Source organism: Anas platyrhynchos, chromosome 2 (genome assembly GCF_047663525.1).
Source record: "Anas platyrhynchos isolate ZD024472 breed Pekin duck chromosome 2, IASCAAS_PekinDuck_T2T, whole genome shotgun sequence".
NCBI lineage: Eukaryota > Metazoa > Chordata > Aves > Anseriformes > Anatidae > Anas > Anas platyrhynchos.
The window spans coordinates 58,424,363-58,436,927 of record NC_092588.1 but is presented as its reverse complement, the minus strand read 5'-3'; the positions used below and the strand labels follow the sequence as shown (position 1 = coordinate 58,436,927).

The following is a 12,565-nucleotide window of genomic DNA, read 5'->3' as shown; positions in this document are numbered from 1 at the left end:
TAAATAGGTCTTATAAAAAGGATGGAAAGCAACTTTTTACTCACGTAAATGATAGGACAAACTGGAATGGTTTTAAACCAAAAGAGGGGAGATTGAGATTAGATATTAGGATGGAATTCTTTACTCGGAGTGTGGTGAAGCACTGGCACAGGTTGCCCAGAGAAGTTGTGGGTGCCCCGTTCCTGGATGTGCTCAAGGTCAGGCTGGATGGGGCTTTGAGCAACCTGGTCTAGTGGGAGGTGTCCCTGCCCATGGTAGGGGGATTGAAACTAGATGATCTGTGAAGTCCCTTCCAACTCAAGCCAACCTATGATTCTATGATTTGCTTAGGCTTTTTTCAGTATGAAGAAAAAAGACAAGCTATTCTAATCATAGAATCACAGAATCATTAAGGTTGGAAGAGACCTTCAAGGTCATCTGGTCCAACCATGACCCTACCACCAATGCCACCCACAAAACCATGTCCCTAAGCACCAGGTTCAACCTTTCCTTGAACACCCTCAGGAACTGTGACTCCACCACCTCTCTGGGTAACCCATTCCAATGCAGCATACTAGTATTTGTTGAACATATGAAGAACATCCCTTGAAATCAGTGAGAGAAAAGAGAAGAGAAGAGAAGAGAAGAGAAGAGAAGAGAAGAGAAGAGAAGAGAAGAGAAGAGAAGAGAAGAGAAGAGAAGAGAAGAGAAGAGAAGAGAAGAGAAGAGAAGAGAAGAGAAGAGAAGAGAAGAGAAGAGAAGAGAAGAGAAGAGAAGAGAAGAGAAGAGAAGAGAAGAGAAGAGAAGAGAAGAGAAGAGAAGAGAAGAGAAGAGAAGAGAAGAGAAGAGAAGAGAAGAGAAGAGAAGAGAAGAGAAGAGAAGAGAAGAGAAGAGAAGAGAAGAGAAGAGAAGAGAAGAGAAGAGAAGAGAAGAGAAGAGAAGAGAAGAGAAGAGAAGAGAAGAGAAGAGAAGAGAAGAGAAGAGAAGAGAAGAGAAGAGAAGAGAAGAGAAGAGAAGAGAAGAGAAGAGAAGAGAAGAGAAGAGAAGAGAAGAGAAGAGAGAAGAGAAGAGAAGAGAAGAGAAGAGAAGAGAAGAGAAGAGAAGAGAAGAGAAGAGAAGAGAAGAGAAGAGAAGAGAAGAGAAGAGAAGAGAAGAGAAGAGAAGAGAAGAGAAGAGAAGAGAAGAGAAGAGAAGAGAAGAGAAGAGAAGAGAAGAGAAGAGAAGAGAAGAGAAGAGAAGAGAAGAGAAAGAAAAGAAAAAAGAAAAGAAAAGAAAAGAAAAGAAAAGAAAAGAAAAGAAAAGAAAAGAAAAGAAAAGAAAAGAAAAGAAAAGAAAAAAGGAAAAAAAAGAAAGAAAAAAAAGAAAGAAAAAAAGAAGAAAGCTTGTGTGTCAGCTACCAGAGAGCAGAGAAATAGAGCATTTCTTCATCATGCACTCCTAGCATAACCTAAGAGACAACCACTGGTTTTAGGTCACCATTTGCAAACATGAAAGAAGATTAGGAACCTAAAGTGGGAGTCAAACCTTCTATTTTAACATCCTGTCTCCAGCAGTGGCCAAATGCAGGTGCTCAGGGAGGGCCTTAAGAACAGTTAAAGTCTGCTGGATGATCCCAGCCTCCAACTCCAGCAGCTCGGGTAATTCCTACTCAAAAAAAAAAAGGTGATTCTTATGTAATTAATAATATTTAGTATTTTCCATTCAAGAACATGACCAACCTCCACTTAAATCTAAGCAAATTTTAACTGTAGACTCACTGTCTTCAAATAGACTCTCATGACTTACTTACCAATTATAGAAATAAATGTTTATTTTTCTATGGTAGTATGTAAATTCCATGACAAACTAAGAGATTACAGTTGCTGAAGAAGGCTTAGAAGGAGTATTAGTGGGAGAAGAAATGCTGTTAGATTTAACTATAAAATAGAACTCTCAAAAATACAAGTTTTTCAATTATATGGATATAATGTATGAGAGAAACGTATTGCAGAGTAAATAGAGCAAGTTCACATTATCTCTGTGAAACAGAACCTGTATATACTCATGTGTCCGACTTGATGGCTGAACATTTCTGGTGCATAATATATTCATGCTATTTCCTATGTGACACTTGCAATTTTTACATGGACAATAAATTCAAACGTAAATAAAAATATGATATATACATTAAGATTAACTTGAGATGCATTATTTCTATGTATTCTTTTGTGAAACGCAAAGAAAACACAAAGAAACATAAAGAAAATGGATACATTTAAATGTAAATGTGTAAGTGATAATATTCAGATATTTAAAATAAAATAAATTTTCCTCTTTAAATATATTTATATATGTATATTTTAAATGAATGAAAGGTGTATTCTTCATGCCACCCTGATAGAATTAGGGAAACTGACTGAGAAACAGAGTTGTTTGCCTGCTGCTGTATAAAACAAACAAACAAACAACAGCAACCACAAGAGACAAGCAAGGAAAAAAGACATTGACTTCCATTTCAGACTCAGTCTTCACAGGACCAGATGTGAACCTCTTTCCTTAGCCATGTACATTCTAAATTACTTTTTCCCAAAGCTAAGCTATGGATCAGATTAATTCAAGTACACCTTTTGCTTTAGAAGGTAGCAATTTAGATAATGGGGAAGGAAGAATGAACTGCCAAAATTTCTGTGTTAGTATACACTGACACTTTTTCTTGGTCCTTAGTGGAAATATGAAATGCACAGAAATAATGCGTGTTGTTTCTATATATGTCTTGTATGTACTTCTTCAGCTTATTTATTTTAGTTTATTTATGTGTCTTTTTGAAGGCTTTAAGTCCTTTGTCCCTTTTCTTTAATGTTAGCCTTGCTGACAAAGGTCTGTTTGATAGTCTCTTGCATCTTCACTCACTGTCTTGGTGAAGTCTCCAACAACATACGAAGAACTTTGTTTGGTCCCAGATCTTAAGCTCATTTTCTTCTCTCTCTTTAACCTGAAATGAAATTGTTTAAAAAAAAATAATAAAATAAATTGTGACTAACTGGAAAAGCCAGTTTAAATTTAAAACAACTGCAGATCAAATTTCTTCTAAGAAAAAGTTTCAGTAGAAGACCGGTAGAATTTAGATGATACAGAATCTTTCTGTCTATTGTTAACTTTATACTATACACTGGGTACTTTTTCAACAGATTCTTTAATAAAGAAGAAAAAGCACAGGGTTTCAGAGAAATTACTTAGAATTGTCTTTCACTGTGAAGCAGGCTGCACTTGCTTGCTTTGCTTCTGATGACTAGGAGTCATTATTTATTGATTGACAGTTCTGAACTGCAGTGCCATTGTTACTAAAGATACGTTTAAAACAGTCACATCTAATTCTTGAGTCTTTTTTTTTTTCTTTTTATTGGAAGAATCAAACGTGCAGAACAGTGAAAAACACAAAGTCCATCATAAAAGCCTTCTATTAAACAAATAGCAGTAGGGAGAGATTATTTACAAAAATGTAATCATTATAAAGAATACTGTTAAAAGATAGCCGTGCTGAAATATATATTAGTTTTTGCAAATCTTGTTTTGATAAATCACATTCTCAATAACAATGTGCATCAGAACAGGAACATCCACTCAGGCTGTGCACCAGAAACAAGCTGCTATGCTTTTCAGCATTTAGAGCACAGTGAACCAATACTCAATAGCTGTGCATAGATTTATGAGCTTAGGCAGTGCACAAAGTAGATACACTACAAACTGATTCAAGATGACTACTTTAGAATAGGTAAATCCTAGCAGACCTAAACTGTTTATTACTTGTGTTTATTAATAGTTTTTATCTCGTCTATAATTAATTGAAAATTTCCTTTGTTTTAAACTTACAGGCATATACTTCAAATTCTGTCCATATGATGTCTGTAATTGCATTGAAATCCTATCACGAACTACAACGCAATTTCAATTTTTTTTTCTTATTTATGTAACTTTAACAGGTTTTCAGAAAGGGAAGTTGGCAAACCCAGGTGATTAGTTTTGAATCTGGGAACCTAAGAGTTTTGGGAACAATGACTAAATATGCCAAGGAACCTGGAAGTTTTCAGCAAACTGTAGAATACTGTGGATACCAATTACTTCTTTGTAGCTGTAGCCCAATTCCTGGCAGTGTGAATGGGTCAGTCATGCTACTGTGCATACATATTTAATATATGTACGTATATGTCTTTTGCTTAGAAAATAAGTTATCTCGTTATTTTCTTGGGGAAAAAAAAAAAAAAAGGAAAGGAAAGGAAAAAAAATATAATATCAAAATCACTCTGGGTTAAAAGAGTAAAAAAACCTTAAAGCCAGCATGGCAATGAGATTATTTACAACATCAAAGACCCCATGATGATCCTGTCTGCTGATGAACAGATCTTTCAACGTCCCTTCCAACCCCTTCAATTCTGTGATTCTGTGATTTCCACTAATCATACAGATACAGACAAGTTGCCAAGCCCTACATCAGTGAGAGTCAATAAACTGTCAAATTCTTCACCCCATTGGATACACAAGACTAGGCTGATCAGAAAATTAACTGTCATTGTTAAATTTCTCTCTCTCTTTTTTTTTTTTTAAGCAGTTTCCCTTCCAATTAGTGACTAAAATTAAAATTTAATAATTAAAATTTCATAATTTCCAAACATAATTTTGCCTTATTAAAAATTCTAGGTAACTCCTTTTTAGTAATCCTTGTTATTAAAAATACTTCCGTGACTATATTACTGAAATGTCATTTATTGTTCCATCCTTTTCTATTCATTTTTCTAATCTAAAAATATTAATATATGTTAAAATCCCTAAAAATAGCATCTGAAAGAGTTTTACATTCAATTTATGGAGAGTAAGAATATTTAAAATATATTAACCTTAGCTAATGGTTGTGGCTTAAATTGCATCTTGTTCCTCTAGGAATACACATAGTAAATAATCAAAAAAAAAAAAAAGTAATATTTATTTCTTACTTAAGTTAGAAATACTCAGTCTGGTGCTTCTAGATGTATTGTTAGTCTACTGTCTATAAAGCAGTAAGAGAGTTTCATTGTGACTTCTGTTTCCTAATAAAATTAATACAGTTACAGTAAAGAATGACAATGAACACATGAAATGGTATTTTTAAATGATTTGTACAAAAGAATGCATGCTTGCCAGAATTCACTAGCATATAGACTAGCATATCACTAAAATCTTTAAAAGACTAGTCAGAGTCTGTAGTGAAACACAATACTAAAGAGCATATATTGACAAGCTAATATACAAGAACAGCCTATCATTTCCATACCTGTTTGCAACAGTCCTCAAGCATTTCCTGCTAAGAACTTCTGACATCAATGCTCTGTATAAGGGAATTGTATACTGATGTATAAGCATCAGTATGAGTAAAAAGAGAAAGCCTATTATTATTATTATTATTATTAATTATAATAATAATTATTAATTATTATTATATTATTATTTTATGTAAATATTTTGAATCTTATCTCTTTTATCCCACTAAGCTGTTTTTAACAACTCTTTATGTTTAAACCGAGCAAGGGAATTGATCTTGCATGTGTTTTGCTACAGACCTGGATAAATCCAACTAACAAAACAACAACAAAACAAAAAAAAAAGCACAAACAAACAAACAAACAAATGAGAAGGCCACATTAAAAAATGGAATAAACATTTGATATAAAAAATTAAGGAAATCTTTCCTGGCATCCTGGAAGTGGTGGGACAAGAAGTTGTTCAGTTGTGTCCCTCAGCCACATGGTTGGTATAAAGGGCACTAGGGAACCAGGTGAAACAGGAAACAGGAAAAAAATCTGCTTCCACCTCCAGTGTTTTGGGGCTCCTTCGTGTATGCAAGGAAGCAGTCGACTGCACATATGCCCACCCTGTTTGTGCAAAGCACTGTCAGCTCTGCAGTTGCATTAGCAGTTTGTTAGGTCAGTGGAGAGAGAGACAAAAGCTATTTGTACAAGGAAGGACTACAAAACTCTGTTCCAGGTTATTGCCCAATAGGAATTATTGGGCAATGGCCTAATAATAAGAGAAATATGCAATTGCTCATGAGGGGAAGCCAAAATACAATAATTGTCTTTTGAGCTCCAATTAAGCAAAAGAAAAAGGACAGAAAAATATATATATCCTTTTCCTAGCAGAAGAAAAATATGAAGTGCTATCAAATCAGCTAACAAAATTATGGCATATAAACAGGCAGCATACCATATGTCCACCAATGTCTCGTACAACAGGAACATTAAGAAGGCCATTAAGATAGTGTCCCCATTGTGCTCAGGTACACAATAACATAAGGTACATTTGCTGCTTCACTGTGCATTTCCCTGCTTTTGCTGTTTAGCATCACTAATTTAGTGCCCAATTAATAGAGTTTATGTGTATATTTTTTCTGCAGAATATTTTAAAATTCTTCATTGCTGCTTAAAATTAAGTTTAATGCAACTGTATAATAAGTATTAATATAAGGAAGAATTTATTCCAAAACCTGATTAAATGAGGGATCTATATAAAATTATTTTAAGGTAGCTACACAATATACTAAAATTATTACTAATTAAGTGTTCACACAGTTTGCTGTAACAATGCCACAGTGAAGCACTATAAGGTTGTTGTCTGCTTTAATCAATGAACACTGTCCAAGGATAATGTGGATATATCTCAAGAGTGTGGACTAGAGGCATAATAGTAAGGAACTAATGTAGCAGTGATAAAGAAAATAAAACAAGAAACATAAACTGATAAATGTCCACATGTATGTGAAGTGAAAAGAGAAAAACCACGATGTCTGAAAGATCTCCTTCATGGATATTTATATTCAAAATTATGAATATGATTAAGGAATCTAAGAATTTTCATAAATAATATTTAAAGCATTTGAGATAAATTGTCTCTCTCTTTGGTATCTACAGATTTTGTATGCCTTGTAGAAGAACATTCCCACCCTATCTCAATCCTACCACATATCCTATGTGATTTCAGAAATCCTAAAACAAACAAACAAACAAATACATAAATAAAAAAAAAAATTCTCTTCCCAAAGGAATATTGTTAATTACCTTATCTGTTTGTCTTCCTGAAACATTCATATATTATTTCATGAGTTTGTTATAGAAAATGAAATTAAGGAGAAAATTAAAAAAAAAAAAAGTTGTCAAATGTTTGCATCAGAAATGTTTACATCAAAGAATGGATTAGATCAAACAACCAATAGACTAAATATTTAATTTTAAAAGATAAAGGGTGAAGGTTCACTTAGTAATTAATAAAACTTAGTATCCAGATACACTAGGTTCTGGCCTTTACTGTTTCACCTATGACAGTGGCATTGTTCAGTACTACAGAAAAAACATGCAGAGTTTATTTACAAGAGTGGATGGAAAAAGATGGGATCTGTGATATGAAAACAGATGAGAATGAAAGAAAATCATTACAAACTTTAGTATGTATCTTCATTTTCATATTCTAAGTGGAATTACAGATTCCTGCCCAAATTATAGTAACATTTCAATTTCTGATTTAATTAAAATGTATTTGTTATTTAGTTTAGTATTTGTTATTATGGGATTGTGGGGATGTTACAAATGATGAGTATAACATACGGATATTGAGTTAGGTTTCATAACTTTAACAAACAGAAATTGCTTAAACCTTGGGTAAACTCTTCTAATGTGCTGATCCAATCTCAAAAAAATACTACATGAGCATTCAAGCTACGATATTTTCTTCATATGTTTATCTTCCTCTGAGAGTCACAAAGCCCTAAATGACATACTTTTGTATTTTGCATTCAATTTTGTTTATTTATTTTTTCTTCCATGGAATGTACATAATGTACAAATTGGGATTTTTTTTTTTTTGCCATGTTTATTTTGCCGTATAAATAAATAAATAAATATCTCCTTTTAACTTTCAGAATTCTTTTGAGAATGAATTTCATTTCTATGTCTTGTGCATTACAATGGCTACTACAAAAACTTCCTAAACAATTACTTTTAATATTTTATCTATGGTGGAACATAAAAAAATGTATATTAAGTATTTCAAGTCATCCAGACAGCCCTTTTAGAAAGGCAGAGGATGCAGCATTATGCAGTGGACATATAACAGAGAAGGACTCCTTCAAACACTTATTCATAAATTCAGGTTTTGTTACCAATGAGGTTTTCCAAAAGAATCATTTAAAATTATAACAAAATAATTTTACTATCTTGGCACATAATAAGAATTAAGATGACCTTACAAAATATCTGGTTTTGCTTAAACTGTTTTTCCTTAATTCTCAGCTAATCTCATATTTCTGCTCAGTTGACTTTACATAATAGCTTCTTTCTCCAACTTTATATTTTAGTCTGATTATGCCAGGTTCTGACATGTCTGCAGAAAATAATTGACTTTCTGAAGAAAATGCTTCAACTATATAATAGAAGAAAAGATCTATCCAATCTCCACCTCAAAAAGAACACAGGAAATAATTTCAGTTTTTAGAGAAATGACAGTAATCTTTTGGCTTTTCTGACTTTGGTTTTTAGAATATTCTGAATCTACCTGAATGAACAAAACTGTACATATCGTCTGCTTTTACAGTAAAAGAATGTAGAAGTAAGAACATTTTTCATAACATTCTTTAAAATGATTTTTTTCCTATGTTTTTAATTATTTATGAAATATTTACTGAAATATTTATTGATAAAGAAAACAATCTAAAGCCTATCTGGGAAAAGCAGATGCTGTAAGTAGATATAAGATGTAAGACTAATTTGTGTAATGTGCTCTAATATTTTGTAATGAAATGGCTTCTTATTTCTGGTCACTGGAAGTTTCTTCTATGAAGTGTGATTCACATGAAAGTATTTTTTTTTCCTTAATAGCAGAAAAAAAGATAAGAAAGTACACTTGGTACAAGCTCTTTTCTTATTCCTCTTTTATACAGTAATTCACTTTCCCCAGTAGTAGTATTTTCACCTGCATAATTTTACAGCCAATAAAAACCATGATCATTTTCCTTCCCAGTAATTATATGCTTGCCAGCTTCAATTTATTTCCATTTACCCTTTCAAAATTCTTAACTTTTAACAGTTGTTCAACATGCATCTTCATTACTATGCTCTTACTTCTTCCAGGTATGAAAAGTAGTCAACTAAGTAGCAGATATTATTATTATTTTTTTTTCCCTTATCCATTTTCTATTCTCTGTCAAAATTAATCTCAAAATTTGTTTCTACTGTAGAGTATCTTAGGAATAATGTCAAGTGTTTTTTTATGTACTTTTGTTTTCTCATTGAAAACATTACACTACATTAATGTTTAAACAGAAAATGAAGTTCTCTTCAACATAGGGGAAAAGAAACTTACATTTATCAAATTACACTATTTAATTCCTGAGAAAACATGCTTACAATGCAATATCATTCAATATTATGCCTCCCATAGATGTTACTTTTTGAAATTGATTTCTATTCATTGAATGAAAATCATATGAGAGTTATGGGAAGCACTAGAGAGTTCTGCCATACAACATGTTCTGCCATGGACCATTGCCCAAAACAGACTGTTAATCTTTGACAGTATTAAAGTCTTATATCTCTTGAACCGGTCTCAGTATAAACAGACACTGTGCATCATTGCAGTACTGTGATTACAAGATTTGCAAGAGTGAAAGCATTTATTCTTAAACTTGCAAGGTTGGGAGATAAAATATGAACTTGCACATTACAATTACTTATTCTGCTTGCTTTCACTCCTCCGAGCTTCAAATCCTGGCATGATGGAAACTGCTATCTCACTGTTAAAGACTGCATGTAGCTAGAAAATTATCTACGGGGAAGTTTGAGCCTCAACTTTCAAATATCACAAAGCACAAATCTTTAGCTCCATGCTTTGTCAAATTTTGGCCACTGAAATCATGTGAGAACTGAAGTGAAAAGGAACAAATGTTGATGGTAATCTGTGATACTGAACATTTCATTATCTTAGGACCCACTATGTCAGATAAAATAGTACAAGTGCTTTCAGGACCAGTAAAATTGTCTTAAGCATGTGAACAGCAGGGAAAAGAAGTGAAAAAGTGAAAAGAAGTGGAAAAGTCCAGATGGGCCTTAAATATCTCCAGAGAAGGAGACTTCACAACTTCCCTGGACAGCCTGTTCCAGTACTCCATCACCCTCACCATGAAGAAGTTATTTCGCATGTTGGTGCAGAACTTCCTGTGCTCTATTTTGTGACCATTATTCCTTGTCCTGTCCCCACAAACCACTAAAAAGAGGTTGGCCAAATCCCTCTGTCTGCCACACCTCGGGTATTTATACACATTGATGAGATCCCTTCTCAGTCTTTTTTTCTCCAGGCTGAACAGACCCAGGTCTCTCAGCCTTTCCCCATAAGGAAGATGCTCCAGGCCCCCTATCATCTTTGTGGCTCTCCCTTCTAGGAGATCCATCGATGAAGATGTTGAACAAGACCGGACCCAGCACTGATCCCTGGGGAACACCACTAGTAACAGGTCTCCAGCCAGACTCTGCACTGCTGATCACCACCCTCTGAGGCAACAAGGTTGGTCGAGCACAACTTCCCCTTGGTGAATCCATGCTGACTACTCCTCATAACCTTCTTCTCTTCCAATTGCTTGGAGATAGCATCCAGAACAAGCTGTTCCAACACCTTTCCAGGGACAGAGGTGAGACTGACGGGCCTGTAGTTTCCCAGATCCTCCTTCCTGCCCTTCTTGAAGACCTGAGTGACGTTGGCTATCCTCCAATCTTCAAGCACCTCTCCTGTTCTCCAGGACCTTTCAGAGATGATAGAGAGTGGTTCGGCAATCACCTCTGCCAATTCCCTTGGCACTCGTGGATGCATCCCATCGGGACCCATGGATTTGTGTGTGTTGAGCCCACTCAGACGCTCCAAAACCACTCCCTTGTCAACAAGGGTGGAGATCTCCACTTCCCAGACTCTTTCTCCTCCCTCCAGGGTCGAGGAGTCCCAGGGGGGAGTCCCTGAAGCAAAGACTGAAGCAAAGAAAACATTTGGTATCTCTGCCTTCTCGGCATCTCCCGTTACCAGGACACCCCCCTTGTTCAGCAAGGGACCCACATTATCCCTAGTCTTCCTTTTACTGTTTACATACTTAAAAAAAAAATAAAATAATAAAACCTTATTATCTTTTATCTCTTTTGCAAGCCTCATCTCTAGGTGGGCTTTAGCCTTCCTTGTCACGTCCCTACAGGTCCTGACAACACTTCTATACTCCTCCCAAGAGCTTTTTTTTTTTTTTTTTACTTTTTCAGTAAGAAAAGATGCATGAAGTTTTCAACATCACAATTATATCCATAATGTATCTAATTCAAAATACAGTTTAGGATTAGTTAACATATTATTTGCAAAATCCTTTGAAAAGTCTAATTTTATTGTCTCTGATTGTGACAATGCCAGGACACAAGATGGTTGCATTTCTGCAGTCTGGTTTCTGTTATTCCTCCAGCATCCAGAACTGTTGTATCAAAAATGATTGAAAATATATCTTTGTACTTTTTAGGATTCTTGTTGATCTGTTGTCTAGCGTTTCAAACAATACCTTTGGAACCAGTTAATATGTTCTGCCTGACTAGTCTCTCAAGGCAGATTCACAGCAATGAAACCCTCAATCATTTTCATTGCCCTTCGATAGACTGTTTCCTGTATGTCCATGTCCTTCTTGTACTGGGGACCCAGAACTGAACCCAGCATTCCTGATGTGGTCTTTCTAGTGATGAGCAGAGACTCAGGATCACCTCCCTCAGCCTACTGGCAGTGCTCATCCTACTGCTGTGGACTCTCATTGCTGTAAGGATTCATTGATGACTCATGGTCAGCTTGTTGTCCACCATGACCTTCAGCTTCTTTCCAGTCAGTCAGCCCTAAGCGTAAGCCCTAAGCCCACATGTTACTGTTCCTTCCCAGTGCAGGACTTAGCATTTGCATTTGAAATTTATTAGGTTTCTATGTGCCATTTCTCCATCCTGTTTAGGTACCTCTGAATGGCAACACAACTACCTGGTCTGTTAGGACCTGTTCTTCCTTCTTTCATAGAATCACATAATGGTTGCAGTTAGAAGGCACTCAGTTGGATGTCTTTTCATCAACCCCCCTGCTCAAGCAGGGCCACCTGGAATCAGCTGGCCAGGACAGTGTCCAAACGGCTTTGGACACTCTCCAAGGAGGGAGACTCCACAATGTGTTCCAGTGCTTGGTTACACTCACAGTAAAGTGCTTCCTGATGTTTAGATGTAACTTCTTGTGTTTTAGTTTGAATCCATTTCTTCTTGCCCTGTCACTGGGCACTACACAAAAAAAAGCCTGTCTCCACCCTCTTTGTAACCACCACCCCCTTTCAGGTTTTCATATACATTGATAAGATCCCCACTGAGACTTCTCTTCTCCAAGTGAAACAGAACAAGTTATTTCAGTCTTTCCTTGTAAAATAAGTACTTTGTACATGTGAGGCTTGTTTCATTTGTCTGAAGGAGGCCTCATCTACTTCTTCCTGATCAGACAGTCACTAGCAGACACCCATCTCAGCGTCACCCATGTTGGTCTGCCTACT

At 35.3% G+C, this 12,565-nt stretch overlaps 1 protein-coding gene across 5 annotated transcripts in view; it reads right to left on the bottom strand.

Annotated features, from left to right (window-relative positions):
* Positions 1 to 1,771: 1,771 nt before the first annotated feature.
* The window catches only part of CCDC102B (coiled-coil domain containing 102B), a 162,666-nt gene continuing 151,872 nt past the window's right edge, over positions 1,772 to 12,565 (bottom strand). For all 5 annotated transcript variants that reach the window (XM_072034801.1, XM_027451913.3, XM_072034802.1 and 2 more), the window contains one exon: positions 1,772 to 2,950. In XM_072034801.1, coding sequence (XP_071890902.1) covers positions 2,861 to 2,950 — 90 coding nt within the window. In that variant the 3' untranslated portion in view covers positions 1,772 to 2,860. The remainder of the gene's footprint in view (positions 2,951 to 12,565) is intronic.